General features: G+C 39.3%; 4 protein-coding genes across 4 annotated transcripts; 3 read left to right on the top strand and 1 right to left on the bottom strand.

Moving 5' to 3' along the window:
• Nucleotides 1-334: 334 nt before the first annotated feature.
• On the top strand, nt 335-1,934 carry LOC109980799 (transcription factor HES-5-like). The gene is made up of 2 exons (XM_020629312.3): nt 335-469; nt 579-1,934. Exons 1-2 carry the CDS (start codon nt 347-349, stop codon nt 996-998), a joined length of 543 nt encoding a protein of 180 aa, XP_020484968.1. The 5' UTR covers nt 335-346; the 3' UTR covers nt 999-1,934.
• Nucleotides 1,935-6,515: 4,581 nt separating this feature from the next.
• Nucleotides 6,516-7,903, top strand: LOC109980862 (transcription factor HES-2-like). Its single transcript, XM_020629410.3, has 2 exons — nt 6,516-6,638; nt 6,748-7,903. Exons 1-2 carry the CDS (start codon nt 6,516-6,518, stop codon nt 7,048-7,050), a joined length of 426 nt encoding a protein of 141 aa, XP_020485066.2. The 3' UTR covers nt 7,051-7,903.
• Nucleotides 7,904-14,355: 6,452 nt separating this feature from the next.
• LOC109980861 (transcription factor HES-5) lies at nt 14,356-15,566 on the bottom strand. Its single transcript, XM_020629408.3, has 2 exons — nt 15,462-15,566; nt 14,356-15,352 (listed from the first exon to the last, which is right to left on the bottom strand). Exons 1-2 carry the CDS (start codon nt 15,522-15,524, stop codon nt 14,933-14,935), a joined length of 483 nt encoding a protein of 160 aa, XP_020485064.2. The 5' UTR covers nt 15,525-15,566; the 3' UTR covers nt 14,356-14,932.
• Nucleotides 15,567-20,335: 4,769 nt separating this feature from the next.
• On the top strand, nt 20,336-21,745 carry LOC109980860 (transcription factor HES-5). The gene is made up of 2 exons (XM_020629407.3): nt 20,336-20,473; nt 20,583-21,745. Exons 1-2 carry the CDS (start codon nt 20,351-20,353, stop codon nt 21,000-21,002), a joined length of 543 nt encoding a protein of 180 aa, XP_020485063.2. The 5' UTR covers nt 20,336-20,350; the 3' UTR covers nt 21,003-21,745.
• Nucleotides 21,746-22,756: the final 1,011 nt, after the last annotated feature.

The following is a 22,756-nucleotide window of genomic DNA, read 5'->3' as shown; positions in this document are numbered from 1 at the left end:
TCAATTTTTGTCAGTCTCACACGTGTGTGCAGTTTGATGAGCGTGTGCTGAGTCAAAGTTATTGATCCAGCATCAAGCAGCAGATCTGCTCTCTCTACAGGGTCAATAATTTCCCAGATTCTCACAGAGCTCTGTGAGTGTCTCCCCATCACCCCCCCACCCCCCCCCCCAGTCCTCCACCTGTTCCCCTGAGACCTAACCATTGTCCCCCAGGCATTAACAGCATTCACCCTGCTGCATCCTCTATTGTCTCAACATGCTCTCTGATTGGCTGAGACTGTGAGAAACTCCAGTCAGACCTAAACCCACACATTCATATGGAGATGTGGGACTATAAATAGGAGGGATGAAGCCAGCAGAGATCAGATTCTCTCTACAGAGACCTCTACAGCACAGACATCCAGACATGGCACCTACAATCACTGCAGCAATGACCAACTCTCAGGAGCATCTGACTCTGACCCACAAGGTAAATTCAAGATCCAAGAAAACTGAACCCTTTCATTTGAAGATGTCTTCTTACACTAACATGCTTCTCAGAATAAGTTGACTAATGATTTTGTTTTTTCTTTCTGCAGCTCAGAAAGCCTCAGGTGGAGAAGTTACGCAGAGAGCGAATCAACAGCAGCATTGAGCAGCTCAAGTCTCTCCTGGGTCCAGAGTTCCTCAAACAAGAGCCAGACTCCAAGCTGGAGAAAGCAGACATCCTGGAGATGACAGTTTGTGTCCTCAGACGACTCCAGCAGCATCAGATTGTGAACTCAGCAGCTGTCAACAAGGGATTCTCCAGCTGTGTCCAAGAGACGACACACTTTCTGTCCAAACAGCAAGTGAACATGAAGTCCCAGAGAAGACTGCTGAACCACTTCAACAAGCTGCAGCCTTCCTCTGATAAGAACCTGAGAGAGGCTGACTTCTCTCCTCTGAGCTCCACAGTCCAGACCAGCAACACCAAAGAGAAGAGTCCAGTCAACAGCGCCCCCTGGAGGCCTTGGTAGACATCTACAGACTGGAGTTACTACCAGACAAACTGAGACGACCACATTGGTCAAATATTACTGGACTGAAAAAGATTTTATGAAAATGTTTTTCTTCAATTCTTGTCATGCATGTTGCATGATCCAAATCTAATTGCTTCAGCAATTGTTATATATCACTGTACTTTATGTATAGCTGGTATATGATCCGGTTACATTTGTAATCCTTTTATATTATTGATCATACTGATGAAAAACATTGACCTGTCCTATTGAAGACATATTGTCATCAAGGATCTTTATTTGATATTTCATAGTTGATCTGTTGTAAGATCTCATTTCTTATCCTTTCTTGTAAAGGTTTTCTTAATGTCACATTTTTCTTGTGATACTTTTATTACTCCCTGCATGTGATACATGTCTATATGTTTGACTGCACATCATGTGCAGCAACAATGTGGAGGAATTTATTACCTCTTGATAATTGTTTTTGATTTTGAATTAACTTGTTCATTTCTTGAACATTACTTTGGATCACTTCATGTGATTATTGATTAATGATCTTTTTTAAGATCAATATGTTTATCCTTTTATTATAAAAGGTTTGTTTGATGTATTCTCACAGCTTCTAGTGGGAGTTTTATTTCAGACATTCCCAGACTTCAATTTCATTTTTCTATTATTAAGAAAAATAAGATGTGTTTTAATGTTTTTTATCACCTTAAGTTCTAATGTTATGATACTTTGTGAGAAAATTCACATGGTTCAGTGAGGACTGTGTCCTCAAATATTGTGTATGGTTTGTCTTTTATAAAGATGTTTGTTCCTTTACTCTCTTTGAGTACAGTGTGTCTTGTAGAAATCTACAAGTTGTCGTTGTTGTGATGTATCATCACCTCTAGAGGGAGTATCAAGATTTTTATGTGGCTCCTTATGTCTTCTTAAATAAACAAACAAACAAACTGTAATTTTTTGGTGTAAAGTCATTTTGTGTTTTCTCTGAGATGAAAGACAAACCTTCAACTTTCCATTTGATATTCAATTAATTGATTTAAGTGTGATTTATGAATTGATTGAGAAAATTAAGATTTTTATAAGCACATACACTTATTGATTTTTCCTAACATACCTCATTAGAACCAAACGGTAACCTGTAGTGTTGAAAAATGAAGCCATCGCAAAATTGCAAAATCCTGCAGTTCGTCAAGTGTCCACTTGAGGATAATGCAGGAACACTGGAAGTCACATACACAGCAAGAAAATGCAGTTTTTACAGCATAAATGAACATGTTTATACAGCCTGGTACAAAAAAGGAAATAGCTCAGATTTGTTATTGTCATCACTGACACACACTGTAGGGGGATGATTTTTTTTCTAAACAGCTCCGTTTTTATTTTGAAAACGTAGCTGACATGATTGACAGGTTCGTCAAGAGGTTTAAAACCCGCCTCAACTCCAGCTCTCAGCCTGTCGTTAGGTTGACTGAAAGTTAGGCTGAGACAGGATTTCCAACATGGCGGCTACTGCTGATGAGCCTCCAGAGCCCCCTGCAGGAACAGACGTCTGACGTCATAGGCTTCGTCCATTAAAATTTACAGTCTATGATATGCATTCAAACCATGGATTGAATGCATATTTTCTGTTCTGCATTTTAATGTTATGTAAATAATGTTTCAACTAAAGATATATAACAAGCTTTTTACTTTGTTTTATCAATTCGGTTTAGTCCTCAAAACAAATGGGGGAAAAAATATAACAAATATATTGACGTCACCAATATTTTGGCGAAGCTGTCAGCTTAAGTTTGATGTTAACAATCTTCCTCTTTTAAGAGGAGAGACTAATGAGATGCATAATAAGGCACACTTCTATTGTTCCTCCAGTGAAAGCAGTAAAAGGATAGAGTGTGGGAAAGCAGAGGAACCTCACTCACAGAGCCCTGTGGGACAATAGATGCAGACCTTTGACCTGAACAGAGACAGATTAAAAGGGAGATCAGCTTTCATATTTAGAACTTGCTTCAGATTGTTCATTTTGTTCCCATGATTCAAATCACCTCAAACATCTTTTTAGAGTGCTGTCTTTTCTACTGAAAGCAAATTTTCAGCACATATACTTGAACTTGAACCTGAACTTCTCTTTCAGGTAGATTATGTTAAAGGAGCAATATGCAAGACATACTGAATTTAATGATAAAGTGACCTTACTATATGATCAGACATTAAGAAAACATGCTATGCTGACAACAATGCAGCAGCCAGTTTGTCCTCCTTCTAAGTTTAGATTCTGGTCCTGAATGGTTTGTTTTTGTTTGGACCAGAGAAGTAAGCTGTTTAAAGAAACCCCCACATGGCCGTTTTGGACACCCCTTGGTTTGCCAGGCAAATGGAAAACCAACAGGTGTTGCAGCGATGGAAGCAGGCAAGAGAACTGGTTCAGATAAAACTGATTCTACCCGACCTCTAAAGACTCTGAATGTTTCTAACAAGCTCCACAGCCAGAAATGTGGTTAAACTAGGTTAATGTGCAATACGTGAATTTAAAAAAAATATCTTAACAGAAATCCTTTTGCCCGCCATGTTGATGATGAATATGACGTCAGGTCAGCAAGCCAGGCACAAAATTCTTTCACGGAATTTATGAGTTCTTGTTCCGACAAAGCAAAAATTCACTGGCATTTTCCAACTTGGAAACATATTTTTCCAACACTTTTTCATAGGCACACATCCCTGACTGACTAAAAATGGCTCTGTGACCCACTTTTGGGTCCAGACCCACCAGTTAGGAACCAAGGATCTAGACTTCAGACCTGTTAGTTGGAGTGGGAAAAAGAACTGACACTAAACTAACACTAGACTGTTGAATTACTGAAGTATCAACGAAAAGCACCGACCTCAGAAATTTGATCAGAGAAGTAACTCTTTATAATTTAAACATATTAGGCTCCTGTCTAATTAGCTACATTCATTATTCAACAACAAGGAGAGCAACAGTTTGACAGAGGACACTTGTGCGCCATTGTAAAAAAAACAAAAAAACAAAAAAACAAGGTAATATAGCTTGATTATGTTACTCAGAAGTAGGCATGCAATATAGCTAACTATTTGGTAAAAATTATAATAAGAAAGATTTAACTTACAGCTACTCACCATAGGAACTCAGAGGGATAACGAGCAAAAATAAATGGTCTCAAAAGGTTTTTCGTCGTCATGGCTACTGTAAAAGGGATGGGCGGTTAGTGACGGTTGGTTCATCCTTGTTCGGTGAAGACGCAAACAAACCTCTTTGCTGCTTATATTAATGATAATGTGCAGGCAAACATTATTAGATATAGGTCTACTTACTTTACTTTGAATCCTTGAAACACCTTGGGCGTACTTACATGGAGCAGCAGGTCGAAGTTTTTTTCCAGGTTGGGTTTCCAGACAGACCGACCTTGACGGATGTTAGCGGGCAGCCATTAACTTTCTATGTTTTCCATTTGGTGTCGCCGTTTCTTCATTTTTTATGTTTATTAGTATCCACAAGTGTTGCCCTTGTAGGCTACATAAAATGTGCAAAACAAGTCATAAGACTGTGGAAAACTGTCTTCTAAATTAATTATTGTCCATAATTAGCTATTTCATTTCCGGTGTTTTGGGAGATTTTGCACTTCGATTATGACCCGAGTGGACGAAACCAGGTAACAAAAGTTCCGCCCTAATATTTACACTTTTAACTCAGAACAGTAAATACAGGAATTTTTAAACTCCTTTCTACGATTTAAATATTCCAAAATTTGCATTCCAGATTTTTCCATACGCCATTTATATCTGATATTGAGATACGAAAACATAGGATAAGCTCAAATTAGATAAGATAAGATAATATTTTATTGATCCCTGAAGGGGAAATTCAAGTGTTCCTGCAATAAAAAGACAATAAAATAGCGTGTAATTGAGTACCAATAAAAAAAAAAAAATCACTAAAAATCAATAAATTGTAGGCCTATTTACAATTTCTACTAAATAGGTTATAAAATAACTACACCCTTCACGCCCATTAATGGCAAAACAAAAACACTATACAGTACTTTCTCACATGTTGCGCAATAAGTGGCTAGTTAGAGTTACGGGTTATGAGATAAAGTGACACAGTAGCCTGTGATTACTAGCAGCAGAGTAAAGCAAATAGCAGTGTGCATAAGAAGTTAGTTAAACATAAATACTTGCATAATATACAAGCGCCACTAAAATTGCTCTGTAAAGTGTGTCACTCTGTCCCTAAACACTGCACGTGTATTGGATCCTAATCAATGTGTAAAGCTGAAGAGCAGACTTGAGCTCAAGAGACTCCCATCCCACCAGCACCCGAGTAATCCTCTTGAGGGAATTGGCACACTTCAGGAAACAGATGCCCCCTCTAAAAACCTCCTGTCCTAATGTGTGCAGAGCTGTTTTTTTAAAATCAAGATGATTTTTTTGTAATTTAACATATTAATTAATTACGGCGGAATTACTAATAATGATTGAAAAACTTGAAATCTGAAATGGAAATCATTTTTTAAAGAGTTTATAGTGAAATTCCTTGACAAGAATTCAAATTTAGCAAACTGTCAGAGACAGCCAATGGCGTGCTTTCCCTCCAGATGGTTGGTGATGTCAGGCTCTGTTTCTATAACAACACTCAGCCAGCATCTGCCACACAAGTCCCTTTGTGGATCAATGACCACACCATACAGGGAGTCAGTGTGGGAAAGTGTGCTGGACTTGTTACTCACAGACTTTAAGGCACGTGTCAAATGACTCTGTTAGGCTACATCTGGACCTCAGCATGATAATTGCCTTTGGTTTTTGGGGGGGTTTGTGCATGCCTCTAAGACATTTTTAAAGTCTGATATAAATCTAAAAAAATCTTGTCATTCTGAAGAAGAATTATTCAATAATGTTGATAATTAAACTAATAGGATCTAAATTACTGTTTAAAATAAAGATGTAACCTGCTTGAATTATGTTTTGGCTCAAATAAACAGCTTAACAACAAGAACAAGTATTCATCAAAGTTTTATATTTTCCTCTTGTAATGCATAAATTCCATTGGTTATACTATTTATCATAGTGACATTCGGGTATATTTACAAGATTGCTTTACTTAATATTGTTGGTATAGATACAATCATATAAAATCAGCAACCACAACTGTTCAGTCATTATTTATTTAAATAACATCAAATTTATATATTACTTTCAACCCCAGGTTCCACACCTGTGCAGGTTGATGAGCGTGTGCTCAGTCAAAGTAATTGATCCCAGCATCAGGCAGTAGATCTGATCTCTTCAGGGTCAATACTTTCCCATGCGAGTGTTTCTCCCAAGTCCCCCCACCTGTTCCCCTGAGATCTAATCATTGTCCCCCAGGCCATGAGAGCATTCAGCGTGTTGCCGCCCTACATGCCTTATTGTCTCAACAAGCTCTCTGATTGGCTGAGACTGTGAGAAACTCCAGTCAGACCCAAACCCACACATTCATATGGAGGTGTGGGACTATAAATAGGAGGGATGAAGCCAGCAGAGATCAGATTCTCTCTACAGAGACCTCTACAGCACAGACATCCAGACATGGCACCTACAATCACTGCAGCAATGACCAACTCTCAGGAGCATCTGACTCTGACCCACAAGGTAAATTCAAGATCCAAGAAAACTGAACCCTTTCATTTGAAGATGTATTTTTACACTAACATGCTTCTCAGAATAAGTTGACTAATGATTTTTGTTTTTCTTTCTGCAGCTCAGAAAGCCTCAGGTGGAGAAGTTACGCAGAGAGCGAATCAACAGCAGCATTGAGCAGCTCAAGTCTCTCCTGAGTCCAGAGTTCCTCAAACAAGAGCCAGACTCCAAGCTGGAGAAAGCAGACATCCTGGAGATGACAGTTTGTGTCCTCAGACAACTGCAGCAGCAGAATCACCAGCAGAGAAGACTGCTGAACCACTTCAACAAGCTGCAGCCTTCCTCTGATAAGAACCTGAGAGTCCAGACCAGCATCAGCAAAGAGGAGAGTCCAGCCAACAGCGCTCCCTGGAGGCCGTGGTAGACACCAAGACTGAAGTTTCTACCAGACAAACTGAGACGACCACATTGGTCAAAGAACACTGGACTGAAATCTTATGAACTTATTCTTCTGTGTGTACAGAAGGCCTTTTGTTTTCATGCTTAGTGATGAATTTCCTCAGGGAATTACTGTAACATTGTCTTTCAAGTTTAAAAAGAGACTCCCTTCTCATGCATGTTGCATGATTTAAATCTGATTGCATCTGCAATCATTGTCATAGCTCAGTGTTCTTGCTGACATTGAATAATGAACCTTAATCTCTGTGATTAGACAAAAGTGATCTTTTGTAAGATCAGAATGTTTAACCTTCTTAACATCACAGTTTCATGTGATTCTTTAAGAATTCACCACATCATGTTTTTAATGATGGTGATTCTTTTTAGTGGTAACGATCATGTCGGTCAGAAGTTATATTTGTCCTTTATTAGGTCAGCTTGTAACGTCATTCCTTACCTTTATGTGAGGTTTTATAAATGATCTGTCCTAGGATCAATGTAGGCTTTTATTCCTAAAAGGTGTCTTAATATCCCTCTGTCACTTAGTGGCTGTCATATGTCTTATATGAGTATTCAGGTATTCAGCAGTTTTGAACCTGCTGTGATCAGAACAATCAGATCTGTTTAAAGATCAGATTTTAATGTCTTGCTTTTTTTAATTTAAAGCGAATCCTGTTTATTTTTTGAAAATGATGATTTACCCGTCTGTGAATCCTTCTCATTATTGTCTCGTCTTTTATAAAGACTTTTCCTTTGTGATGTAGACGTGATCTTCCGGATGTTGTTGCGATGTTTGATCATCTACTCACAGATTCTCGTGGCTCTTTGAATAAACAAAGATTGCCTATATCAAATCTTTCTCTCGTGTCATTTTCTTGTTCTCCCTTTTAATAATCTGTGCAGACAGACACTTGGTCACTCCAGAGAAAACAACTGCATGTCACTCTGTTACATGTTAACTAAAACAGACAGTCCTAACAATGTTTATTGAGTTACTTAAACAAGATACACTCTCAAGTAAGATATACTTAGCTTAATAAAGTCATTGTCATTCCCATTACCTATCACAATGACTATAAGCTAATTTTGTCAATTAAAGTCAGCCAACCAGAATCAATCCAATGCTAATTAAGTTTGATCCATGTATTGCATTTTTCAACATCAAGCACAGAGAGTGAGAGGTCGACACAAGAGTCAACAACACCAAGACTGACTTCAGTTTCTAACAAACATTTACTAACACAGACTCACTTGAGTTTTAAACACAATCTAACTACTTTAATAAAGCACACAGATTCATATCTGCTTTAAGAAATCATTCAATCCAACAGAAGACTCCGGCGGCAGTAGCTCAGTCCGTAGGGACTTGGGTCGGGAACTGGAGGGTCGTTGGTTCAAGACCATAATATGGAAGTTGTTCTGGTAGCTGGAGAGGTGCCAGGGCACCTCCCGAGCACTGCCGAGGTGCCCTAGAGCAAGGCACTGAACCCCAAACAGTCTGGTGCGCTCGCTGTGTAGCAGCCTCACTCTGACATCTCTCCACTAAAGCATGTCCACAGGTCCTGTTTGTGCATGTGTGTAAATCAGGCGTGTGTGTGTCAGAAGCATGCCTATGCATGTGCATGTGTAAACCAGAATTTCCCTTTAGGGATGAATAAAGTAAAAGTGTTTGGAGGTAAGCCCTCAGTAGCTGAATACCTCAGCTGCACATGGGATTTATTTTTATTTGCTCTTTTCTTTGTCAATAACATATAATGAGAAGTAAAATACCTGCAAAGATTTGAGCTGTTTCAGTGTATCTTTTATTCATAATTTGGTCTTTGGCTTTACATCTCGCACAACAAGGCAACTTCAGTGTTCTTACATAATACTCTAAAGAAATGGTTCTCAACTGGTTTAGTCTCAGGACCCACCACAAACTCTTTTTTGCAACCCAAATTTCTGCAATCAATCAGATTGATTTAATCTCAGAAGGTACAAAACAAACATGTTTAAAAAGCGATTCTTAGACTTTTTGACACCTTCACGACCCACTGAAAACGGCTCCATGCCCCACTTTTCAGTCCCGGCCCACCAGTTGAGAAGACATGCTCTACGCACTTGATGATCAGTTTGTTTGTTGTGTGTATGTGGTTAGAGTGCAAGTGTGTGTGCGTGTGTTTGTTTTGTGTTACGCTCTAAAGGCTGGTTTCAGGATCCTTACATAAAAGAAAAACGGACAAAGGTCATGACTTTTATGTTCAGCATCATAATCATAATAATCCTCCAGAATCATAGTCAGTTTTTGTGATGTGATAACTGATAATGCATGTTTTCTCTTGATTTAATCCTTTAATATTCACTTTAAAAGAGGAGATAATGTTTTGTTTCCGTGTCTGTGATAAAAATCTTTCTGTTTTTGTTCATTATTCTCTTTCAGCCCACTGAGAGAAGCTAATGCCAGCTAACGTGCATTCAGGTTAAGGTGGTTTTAGCTCCTGTCCATCTGTCTGTGGGTCTATCTGCAGGCTGTGGAGGGGCTCAGGTTCCCCCTCCTCCCCTGCCCCTCCTCCTTCTCGGCGCTCACAGCTCAGCACAGGGCTGGACGTGCCCCGGTCACACGCCCTCCTCTCTGTGTGTGGAGCTGGGAGCCGCAGAGGCACACGGCTTCCCACACTTCTGTATGCAGGCCGCTCAGCTGCGTGCACAATAGAAGTGTGTCTGCTCGCACAAAGCCTCCGGACTGTTCTCAGGCTGCAGGACGCCGCACAGACAGGCCATCTGGTTCAGCTGCTGAGACACACAGGCAGAAAATATCAAAACTTTAACCAACTTTGTCAGTGTTTGGGTCATAAGTATCGAGCAAAAGTTGAATATAAGTTTCATTATTTTCTTATTCATGGAGTATAACTCTCTAAATGTTTATTCTTTATTTAAAGTTTTGTTTAAAAAAATTAAAGATTTGCACAGCAACATCTAAACATCTAGTGGCAATATTTCCTTCAAAATAATGGTCCAGGTCTTTTTTTTTTATATGAACAGGACTTATTTGTACATGTCTTTAAAATATGAATTCGTATTTTTTGATGCCATCGAGACTTAGTTTCATTTTTTCTTTCCTTAAAGATGTGTAGCCTGAAGAGTGATAAGATGACACATTGATCTGAAATAAACAGAAACACCAGGTTAAATTTAGCAAATATAATGAAAATTACAACAATAAAAACAATAAGATGTGAGAAATCAGTGAGTTAAATTGATCAGTTAGACAAGACAAATACAGAAAGTAAAAAAAAAAAAAAGTCAAGGATAAAGCAGGATGTTTAACACTTACCTAAACAAGACAGAACTTTTCTTTCTTCTCAGTTTTAATCAGATTTTGTATTATTTGATGATGTCATCAAGACTTTGTGATGTTTAACTCATCTCAAGTTGATTCATCTAAAACATTACATACAAATAGACAAAAAAAAACTACACAGCAAGAGACACAACTTCACAAAGTTAATAAAGGCAAAATGTCAAAATAGTTCATTTAATTAAAATAACAATTTTGATTTGTAAACATAGGGCGCTCTCATAAACCTTTTTTATTTTGTTCACAGGAGAAGCATTAAAAATAAAAATAAAACCTCAATGATCTGTCTAAAACTCTGCAGCAATGTCTTTGGTTTTACTTGAAAAAGTTGAACATTGATATAAGGTTTTATTTGGATCTCACACTCTTTAATATCAAATGTCATTAAAGAGTCAAATTTTGGTGGGAAAATGTTCCCGTGTCCACCTCAGGAAGAGCGTTTTCCCACTGACCTCAGGGATGTATGGCACACAGATAAAGCATCCCACCTGTTCTCTGTGACAGGCATTAAATTCTCCCCATTGTCCCGGGATCTGAGCCTCCTGATTGGCTGAAGAGCTGGGAGAGAGCGCCCGATGAGGAGCATAAAAGCAGGTCAGAGAAGCAGAAGTCAGCACACACGTCCTCTGAACCTCCACAGGCAGCCAGCTGAACCTCAAAGCAGAAAACTCCAAACTCCAAACTGGAAATGTCTCTGTACGCAGACCTCGCTCTTCAGGACAGCGTGAAGGAGCAGCTCTTCAGGTGAGGATCAAACCACATTATGAACATGTCTCCTTTGTCAATATCTGATGCTCCTCTTTTTTTCTGAATTGAAGAACATGTTGCTAAGAGTCCTGCCCTTTTTTGTTTGTTTTCAGGTGTAAACTCAGCATGCTGGAGAAGAAATGCAGCACAGCTCTGGAGAAGCTGAAGGCTCTGATCGGAGAACACCTGCAGAACGGGATCCAGGTGACAGACCTCCTGGAGAAAACAAAGTCCCTGTGCACCCTGAGGAAAGCTCTGCTGACACACAACGGATACTCCAAATACTCCAGGGACATTTTACGTCTGTTTCCCGATGCAGAGGAAGACCTGGCTCCACTCTGCTGTTGAGGATGAAGAAAAATGGACTTCCCTAAACTGCATTGAAACAGTGCAGTTTGGAACTACAGATTTTGGTGTCACCAGCTGCTGACGCTGGTTTGTCTGCAGAAAATCTGATCATTGCTAAAAGATGCTTTTTCTGCATCGAGAGAGATCTACAGATCGGCCTCAAACTGAGCGCGAAGAAGAGATTATGAAGATATCACTGACTAGAAAGAGAAGTCTCCCTTTTTAAAACATTTTCTGCTGCTATACTTGTGAGATGTTTTTTTAAATTTTTGTTTGAATGAGACCATAACAGATAAACGTGGTCCGTTCACTTTGCAGGAATTGGATCCTTACATTAAAATATTTAGGACCAAAATGTTGTAAACTTTTATGGCTTAAGTGCAGAAAGAACTCTGCTTAAAAATGTTCAGCCAAACAGAGATTGAAGATGATGAAGCTGTATTTGCTATGAGTACAGTTTGCATGTTTACTGCCTTGTTTCAAGGTCTAATTTATCAAACCCTTAAAAACAAACCTTTCTTCTGAAAAGGGATTTTTGTATCGTTCCGTGTATGCCATGTATGCATATTTTGATTTATTCATCATGTTTTGATTTTTATTCATCCAAAGTGGATTGAAATTTGTTTTTTGGAGTTTTTTTGGATTTCAAGGAAAATAAATATTTGAGATATTACAAGTGTTGTCATGTGGTCTTACTCGGAGCAAGTTTGAAGCTCTAAAAAAAAAAGAAAGATGGAGATTTCACTTTCATTCTGTTCAGAAAATTTAACTTAAGGGAGCTTATGTTTATCGTAGTTCAACAATGAAAACAACATCATGTTATGCTCCTCAGTGGTGATTTTAGAGTCTGGTGGGGTCCTGGGCAAAAATCATTTGGGGGGGGCTTTCCAACCAGCGTTCATCACCATCATGTCTGCCAGTGTCCCAACGCTCACTCACACAGCAATAATGCAACACTTAACAGGGCAATGAGGGTGAGTGCTGTCAGATGGGGCCCCCTTAGGGAGGTTTCCTACTGTCACTGCAAAATTAGCACATTTGGGTTCCACTGCTTTGGTTTAAGTTTGTGAGTCCTATGGGGCCCCCTACTGGTCTAGGGTAGTTGCCTGCCATGCCTGTTGAGAAGCAGCATCTCTGATGCTCCTTTACAGTCGCTTTCTTAACAGCTATCACTAAATGTTTCCAAGCAGGGAACAAATCAAAGGAAGAAAATGAATGTAATGGAAAACAATTTAACAAATTCATTAAAGGGTCTATATGTAACTTTCAAAAATACTGTGTTTGTAGTGAGACCGCATGGCTGTTAGGCGAACTGCACCAGTAACATGTTGCTCGCTCTCCCTCGCGTGCTCGTCATACGTGCTCGTACGTACACAAACCAGCATCATCATCGCTGGATATTTACCAGCATAATGTTTACAGAGGAGGTAAGTGAGCATACACATGTGAAAGTCTGTGAAGGAGTCTGTGTTGTTCTTGAGGCCGGTCGTTTATGTGTACTAACAGATTCCATATTAGATTAATTCTCCATCCTACAAACGACAGTCTCGGCAGGCACCGGCTGAGAGTGTGTGATGAGTTTGTACTGTTGATCTCGGTAAGCAGAGTGGAGTGAGGAGGACGTTGAGAACGCGTATATAACATCACTTCCTGGAGCTTTCGCAGAAAATATGACCCGGGGAAACGTTTTATACAGGCAACACAGATAGACAGTGAACATCTACTTTTTCACATCAGTTAACCGTTTGCTTATTAATGGGCAATAAAAAACGATTTATACATGTAAAAGGTTACATATAGCCCCTTTAATATAGCCTTTACTTTCTCTGGATCTCTGACAGGGTTAAGAAGAAGACACGTAACAATTAAAAACAGGACTCATTACAGTACTGTTTTGAACCGATTATCATGATGAAGAACAAAAAATATTAAAATATAATTTTCAATTGTTACAATGAGTTCTTCAGCCTAGCGTACCCCCTTCTCAGACCTCTGCCTACTTTTTTTAAAATCATTTTTAAGATTATTCAGAGGGGGGACCTGAGTCTCAAAGCTTTGCATCAACAAGAGAGACTGACATGTCAACTTTCCACACATACCATCTAATAATCAAATGAAGCAGCATCTTTGACAATAACAGAGTTCATCCCAACAGTTTCTTATCGATAAAGACATGAGGAGTCCATTTTGAAGGGCCATTAAAAGCAGAAGACTAAATTACTGCACATTATGTTTGTCTTTTGTGACACCTCATTCAGCATTGATTCTAGACAGGATGAGAAATAACCTGTTAGCTCACAGCTGACAGGTTGAACCTGCAGCTTACTCCGTCCTATTCTCCTTCATACACTTCAAGCATCTTTTAGAGTTGTAGAGAAGATGTGTGGAAAAAGGCTGAAACCCTTTTATAACACTGAACAAATGAGGAGTGGTACATTTTTACGAAATGCAACATCCAGAAACATACTGTTTGAAGGTTAAAGGTGCACTATGGAGTTTTGGTAGAGAAATGTGAAATTTGGCGACATGTACAGATTCTGTGGTATATGTTCATAACTCTACACATAAACTGTCCTCAGAGGACAATTTAGTCCCTGTAAAACTGTTCGAAGATAAAATGCTACAGGACAAATTATGGTGGAGGTCCACACAGTGAACCTGTAACTATCCTGGTAGATTTTCAGTGTTTCAGAGACCCATTTTTTCCTTTGAATAAAGTTTGTGTATAAAATATTGCATAGAATTGTTTCAGTTTCCCAACTTTCAAATTTCACTACCAAACCTCCATAGTGCTCCTTTAAAGTCTGCAGCTTTATGATGACCTCAAAGGTGATTAAAAAAAAGACAAGAGAAGTCAGCTTTAAATGTTGTTTTTTGTGATTGTTTAATTTCGCGTCACTTGGCTTGAAGAGATACATTCACGACGACACGTTTTCCAAACAGAAGCCTTCACAGAAGGAGCAGTGCTCTCACTCACAGAGTGATGAAGCAGCACGTTTGTCTTTATGAATATTATCACGCTCTGAATACCTCTGCTTAAAATACAGAGATGTCTAAAGACATGTCAGAGGTTCAGTTCAATAAACACAGCATGTGAACATCACATATAAATCTTAAACATGTTTAACATGACCAACCGAGTCTCCGAAATGGAGACAAAGTACTAACATCACTGTCAGCATCACCGACATTTAGACTCTTTTTCCCATTGGGAAGAAAAGTTATTACTTCACAGAGTAACATCTAATACAGAATAAATCACAACTTCTGAAATAAAAAAAAGAAAGAATTCTTTTGTCTCCAAATATCACAAAAAAAAAACACAGAATCAGCCTTCACGAAAGGCACAAAGAGTGAAAAGTTGCATAACATATGCAAAAACTCTTCAATACAACACAACAAGTTCAAAAGTCCAACATATTCATTCAAATTGTGTCTACCACGGCCTCCAGGGGGCGCTGTTGACTGGACTCTTCTCTTTGGTGTTGCTGGTCTGGACTGTGGAGCTCAGAGGAGAGAAGTCAGCCTCTCTCAGGTTCTTATCAGAGGAAGGCTGCAGCTTGTTGAAGTGGTTCAGCAGTCTTCTCTGGGACTTCATGTTCACTTGCTGTCTGGACAGAAAGTGTGTCGTCTCTTGGACACACCTGGAGAATCCTTGGTTGACAGCTGCTGAGTTCATAAGCTGATGCTGCTGCAGTCGTCTGAGGACACAAACTGTCATCTCCAGGATGTCTGCTTTCTCCAGCTTGGAGTCTGGCTCTTGTTTGAGGAACTCTGGACCCAGGAGAGACTTGAGCTGCTCAATGCTGCTGTTGATTCGCTCTCTGCGTAACTTCTCCACCTGAGGCTTTCTGAGCTGCAGAAAGAAAAACAAAAATCATTAGTCAACTTATTCTGAGAAGCACGTTAGTGTAAGAAGACATCTTCAAATGAAAGGGTTCAGTTTTCTTGGATCTTGAATTTACCTTGTGGGTCAGAGTCAGATGCTCCTGAGAGTTGGTCATTGCTGCAGTGATTGTAGGTGCCATGTCTGGATGTCTGTGCTGTAGAGAGAATCTGATCTCTGCTGGCTTCAGCCCTCCTATTTATAGTCCCACATCTCCATATGAATGTGTGGGTTTGGGTCTGACTGGAGTTTCTCACAGTCTCAGCCAATCAGAGATCTCGTTGGGACAATAGAGGATGCAGCAGGGTGAATGCTGTTAATGCCTGGGGGACAATGGTTAGGTCTCAAGGGAACAGGTGGGGGATCGGGGTGGGGGGGGTGATGAGGAGACACTCACAGAGCTCTGTGTGAATCTGGGAAAGTGTTGACCCTGTAGAGAGAGCAGATCTGCTGCTGGGATCAATGACTTTGACTGAGCACACGCTCATCAACCTGCACACACTTTGGGAAATAAACATCAAAATTAATTACATGATCATTTTGTGAAAACCAAATATGCATTAATTTCTGCTTTATATAATGCTCTCTCTAGATGAGGTGGTTTCTAGTTTTAAAAGCCTCAACATCAGAAAATAATATGACCACATTTCCAGCGTTGGATTGATACCAACTCCGTCTAGCTCAAGTCTTTCTTTGCTTTACTCACTTTATGGATATTTGTGTGATTGTCCATGAAATGTGCTCACAAATCGTCCATGCAGACAAATCGTAGGAATAAATGTGCATATACTTCATCCATCTTTTTCTATATATTCATCTTTATTTTGACTTTTGCTTCTGAAATTGTTCCATACTTTTACTTTTCATACTTTCATTGTTACTCCTGTTTTTCTCATACATCTATCATTATGTATTACGCATATTTGGAATAAAGATATCAATAAATGAATGAATGAATGAGTACGGCTACATGTGTGAATGCCGTCTATAGACGTTTTCTCATGTTTTTTTGCATGCAAAAGATTAAAATAATGATTTTCATGTGGTAAAAATGGTTTTAAACTTTCAACATATCATGTAAGGCATTGAACATTTTCTCTAATTTATTGGATAAATGTAATACATCGGGAGGATTTCATATTTTGACCCAAAATAATTCACTTAGTTTTATATAAACCATTCCAGGCATGTTCATACGGGGCCATTTTGTGATGTTGTAAATATATAAAACAAAAAAATATATATATATATAGGCTATATCTATGTTTGTGTGAAGGCACCAAACAGAGAGACATCTCTGATTCTGATAAACATGTTATGCAGTGTCTCAGATTTTGCAGTGAGCTGATTTTTAACAGTTCTTGCAAAGTTAGACTCCTCTGTCTACGATGCATCATAAAGTATATAAATGAAGATGAAGATGAAGATTTTCCTTTGATTGCAGCTTCTATAACAAAGCTTTCACTTCAAAGCTAAGTCTTCTTCACCATCAGCATCTCCTCGTCAATTCAGGAGTGGTCTCCTTTTTATCCTCCCTGTCATAATAAACAGCGAGGAATGCAGAGGCTCTGAATATAAAGGAGGGGGTGACAATAAAGAAAAGAGAGCCTCTGAATGTTCATTAATCCTAAACATGTCTGCATTCCTCATAGACGTTTAAAAAAATAAAAGATCCTGGTGATGACGAGCCTTGATGATAGGAATGTCCATTCACAGGCAGCGAGAGAGCGAGCTAGTAAACTGACTCCATAATTAATGTGATGTCTGTCTGGCAGACACACTTCTTTTGTTTCCTGCGGGCCGTGAATGGAGAGAGTGTGGGAAAGCAGAGAAAACTCACTCACACTCACTCAGACAGACACAGACAGAGAGAGAGAGAGAGAGAGAGAGAGAGTGAGAGTGAGTGAGTGAGAGAGAGACAGAGACAGAGACAGAGAGACACACACACAGAGAGAGAGGATGGAGACAAAAGACGTCTGACAGAGAGGAATTCTTCACTGCTTTTCTCACTGACTCTAACAATAGCCTTCCTATATTTAGATCTTTTTATTTTGGGTTTATATATTTATATAACATCAAGAATCAGCCCTGTATGAACCTGCCTGCAATGTTTTATATGAAACTCAGTCAATTATTTTAGGTCGAAATATAAAATAGAGGAAATTAAATTCCTCCTTTTTTGGTCAATAAGAGAGTCTGGTAAATAAAGAAACTACTAATGACAAGAATGTTTAATGTAGAAGAAGAATTGTTGCTGCTTAATCTGCATTCACAAAGAGTACTTCAATCTGATCACACCTGCATTACAGTAGTTTTAAGCCGTCTATGTAAGATAATTATACAGATTATTAATGTATGTTTTCACTATAATAAGACTGAATTATCTTGATTTAAAGGATCAGAGTGATTACAACTCTACTGATACTGGCAAAATAATAGTTGTTGTTTATTTTGTTCAGCATTGATCGTTTCTCCCCACTAAAAAACACACATTAATAATCGATTGAATTCATATAGGAGGCTCTACACAAAGGAGGGACAGGACAAAGAACAAAACATTCAAATAAACTGAGACAGGAAGCAAAGGATGGCAGAAGTTATATGACAAATACAGATAAATATATTGAGAGATTAAACCAACTGAGAAGGTGCAGCATGAAGCTTCATCTTTTTCTGGAACACTTTCTGTTAGGGCCACGAGTGTTAAAACAAAAATAAAACAGAATGAAATATCAGAAGCTTAAAAATAAAATAAAAATTCCAATCATGACGTGCAAAACATCAAAAAGATCAAAACAAGTAGACACCACCATCAGTCCCAATCTTTAAAAAAAAAGTACAAACTGTCTTATATCAAATTTATATTTGATCACCGCTTTATTTTGAAACATTTTTAAAGATTTTTTAAACTTTATCAAACTATTCCACAGGTTCACCCTGGTTTGGAAGATACACATTCCTGCTTTAAGTTCGTCCTCGTGCTTACTGTAGGGGAGAGAAGTGAAGTGTTCCAGTTTAAAGCTCGATGTAAATATGACATTTGCGCCTTAATACGTTCAATAAAGTGTCTGTTAATGACTCAAAACATTTGTGTTTATTTCTCCGTCCCTCTCCTCCTAATTGAAGACTGTCTGAACAACAAAGTGCCCCCCCTCTCCGGGGCAGTGCCGGGAGCTGCTCCGTTGGGATGAATTAGCATTTAACAAGGCACATGTCTATTGTTGAGTGAATGGACGGAGTGTGGGAAAGCAGCGAGCGGCAGAGTCACAGTTCAGGCTGATTAACATCCTCAGAGCCTGCAGCACCTGAGGGATCTCTGAGGGGGAGCTGGCACACTTCACGCAAACTTCTTATTCTCCTCTATCTCCTTTCACTGTCGGCCTCGGCCTCTGTCTGATGTGGTCCCCGAGTCTGTAGCTCCCGCCAACTTCATTTTCCCGCTCTCTTCCCAGATCATTCTTTTAGTCTGAGTCTTTTTTATGTATTCTTTAGATTGGATGCCAGACTGTCTCAGGAAAGTTGCCCTTACAACAAATCTTTTTGTTTGTGCTTCATGTTTTGGCACACACACCTTTGTCTTCATTCAGTGAACAAGAGCCCAACATATTCCATTTCATAGGCCTACATCATTTTTTAATAAAACAGCACACACTGAAAACAGTCAGACACACAGAAAGTGAGACACACACACACACACACACACACACACATCACTGATCACACAACTAGTGTGTCATCTCAGTATTTCATCAGTATGTGCATCCATCCGCTGTATAATATCCATAAAATAAATAAGTCAGCACAGCTTCCCTTTCCCCCCCATAGGTCTATAAATCCTCCATCACTTGTTGCCACGGAAACCATCTGTCAGTCAGTGAATTGTGCATTAGTCTTATTTTCGAAGTTATTTTCTCCATTATGTAAATTACTTTGACAACTAATTCCCTTTTTTTTGGAGGGGGGGGATGAGGAGTCGAGATATGTTTGAATTCTATACATTCTCAAATTCCTGAACCAAACTTCAAACATAAACCCCGCCTCTTCTTTAGGTCCTTAAAGTTGACCCTCTCTGACCACATCCAGATGGTCAGCCCCCCCGTCCGACTGCGTCACAGCATTCATGGTGACCAGTGAGGCGTTCGTGCTGCCTTTGTTGTATCGATCACAGCTCAGAGGACGCAGGGTGGGAAACCCTGACCAGCACTTTACTCACTGGGACGACTTGTCACCACACACAAAACACATCTGGTTCTTTTTTTTTTTAACACATCATTCACCTTTTTAAAGCCAATATTCAGTTTTTTGGGCTCGTTATAACAACCAGTATTTGTTTTTTTGTCAATCAGCAAAACATCCGTTAAGATAAAAAGAATCCTCTTCACCTTTTGAATCCCTTTTAAAATGCTCTGATTAATCATTTTCATGAGCAGCTCAGTTTTCTTTATTATCATCAAATGTCCTTGTTTGACAGCCAGACCTGCAGGACACATCTGCAACATCTGGAGCCTTTCATCTAATAGATTATTATGACTGTCTACCAAAACCTAATTACGCTCGTGCATTTATAACAATTATGATTAGTTGCATGATTATGTTTCCCAAAAGACTTGAGATACCTGATCATGATGCAAGCCTTTAGAAAACACTGTTGAAGATAATCTCCCTGTCAGTCTCCAAAGTGTGTGCAGGTTGATGAGCGTGTGCTCAGTCAAAGTCATTGATCCTGGCATCATCTCTCTCTACAGGGTCAACACTTCCCAGAGCTCTGTGAGCGTGTCCCCCCGAGTCCTCCACCTGTTCCCCTGAGATCTAATCATTGTCCCTCAGGCATTGACAGCATTCAGCATGTTGCCGCTCCACATGCCTTATTGTCTCAACGAGCTCTCTGATTGGCTGAGACTGTGGGAAACTCCAGTCAGACCCAAACCCACACATTCATATGGAGATGTGGGACTATAAATAGGAGGGATGAAGCCAGCAGAGATCAGATTCTCTCTACAGAGACCTCTACAGCACAGACATCCAGACATGGCACCTACAATCACTGCAGCAATGACCAACTCTCAGGAGCATCTGACTCTGACCCACAAGGTAAATTCAAGATCCAAGAAAACTGAACCCTTTCATTTGAAGATGTCTTCTTACACTAACATGCTTCTCAGAATAAGTTGACTAATGATTTTTGTTTTTCTTTCTGCAGCTCAGAAAGCCTCAGGTGGAGAAGTTACGCAGAGAGCGAATCAACAGCAGCATTGAGCAGCTCAAGTCTCTCCTGGGTCCAGAGTTCCTCAAACAAGAGCCAGACTCCAAGCTGGAGAAAGCAGACATCCTGGAGATGACAGTTTGTGTCCTCAGACGACTGCAGCAGCATCAGCTTGTGAACTCAGCAGCTGTCAACAAGGGATTCTCCAGCTGTGTCCAAGAGACGACACACTTTCTGTCCAGACAGCAAGTGAACATGAAGTCCCAGAGAAGACTGCTGAACCACTTCAACAAGCTGCAGCCTTCCTCTGATAAGAACCTGAGAGAGGCTGACTTCTCTCCTCTGAGCTCCACAGTCCAGACCAGCAACACCAAAGAGAAGAGTCCAGTCAACAGCGCCCCCTGGAGGCCGTGGTAGACACCTACAGACTGGAGTTACTACCAGACAAACTGAGAAGACCACATTGGTCAAAGAATACTGGACTGAATTCTATGTACTTGTTCTTCTGTTTGTTCAGAAGGCTGTTCTGTTCTGTTTTTAATTTCTAGAGGAAATGACGGAAGCTGTTTTCTTTCAATTTAAGAAAGAGAAAATATTGTCATGCATGTTGTATGATCCAAATCTGATTGCATCTGTGATCTTTATTACAGACTTTTCTGTCTGAAAAATATTAATTGTCGTAAAATAGCACAACATTGTATTTTGTGAATACCTGATATCGTCTCATTGATTTATATAATCAAAGTATTTGGCCAATACTGGCCAGTTTTATGACACCTGTTTTTCAGTCTGTTCTAAGATTGATTCAGCAACAGGTTTCGGGAAAGCACAGCTACTTTTTGGTAGCAGTTTCTTTTTTTTTACTTTGTAAAAGACATCAGACCCATGTTGGGTTCTTCACATTCTTTAATCAACATGTTTTGTTGTGTCAACAATTGTTTATCTGAATGTTATTTTCTCTCAGTTTTAGAGAGTCTGTTCACTTTGTTTAGGTTGTTCTAAACAATATCCTGTGTTTTATAAAGAAACTAAACTCGTTCACTCGGCTCTATTTGAGCAAATTGTCTTGGAATACAAGGTTGTACTTGTGATGTATCATCACCGTTAGTGCCTCTATGTTTGGCACACTGAATCATGTGAATAAAAAAACATCAACTGCATCTTCAGCTGTGTCCTATTGTTCTTTAAGAAGAGAGAAAGTAGATGTGAAATGTCACAGCCCGGCTCTTAGACTGTTTCAAAGATGGGAGACACTTGAGTATACTACTTAACGAAGCAATTTATTAATCAGGAAAATAATTAAAACTTGCAAAAACTTGTAGATTTGAACAATCTTTAAAGTCAGTTGTGTAAGGTGTGGGAGCGTGGAAATACTGTATGGGTGTTGTGTTGTGTCCAAAGGCAAAGAAGTGAGGTCATAAAAGTCTCACTGAAGGTCTCCACAAAAATGACTGCTGCTCTGGTTTTAAGCATGGGGCACACCAGGCCCAGATGTGTGTCATCTCCTGCTCAGAACAGAAACAGAGACAGAAAGAAAACAGCAGTAAATGAATCACAGCAGACGGGCCGTCACAGAAACAACTGTGTCTGAATTCAGTGACAATACAGGGATAAATCATGAACAGCACCTGTTGTGATTGTCTTAGTCATCTGTCTATAAGCTCCTAAATCCTTTTAAAAGAAACACATTTATTTTGTGGCTGAGCGCTGCCCTCTACTGGTTATACTGTGCAAGAGCAGTAGAACACCCCAAAACTCACAGGACTCCTGTATCAATGAAAGAAAAAATATTTGAATTAATGCATATTTTCTTTTCTTTATTATGTCCTGGGATGTCATTAAGACAACGTCACAACATGAACCATCCCCCAAATAATAACAATCCAAGAGGTAAGATACAACCAATACTAACACAGTTAGTATTGGTTGTATCTTATCCCCCCAAACAGTTTACATATAATCTAGTTCATAAACCAACACATCACTTCATAAAGAGGAATCAATAAGTAATTAGTTATTTTTCTTGTCCTTCCCCGTCCTTTAAAGAGATATTCAGACAAAGCAAAAACCATTATTAAAGCGATGTACCATTAGAACTGTATCACTTTTTATAGTGGTGATTTGTCCATCAAAAATCTAAATAAAACTTGTATCAAAAATGATCTAAAGGC

The sequence above is a fragment of the Labrus bergylta genome, chromosome 5 (assembly GCF_963930695.1).
Source record: "Labrus bergylta chromosome 5, fLabBer1.1, whole genome shotgun sequence".
NCBI lineage: Eukaryota > Metazoa > Chordata > Actinopteri > Labriformes > Labridae > Labrus > Labrus bergylta.
The sequence above is the reverse complement of the archived record's forward strand: the minus strand, read 5'-3'. Positions and strand labels throughout refer to the sequence as shown.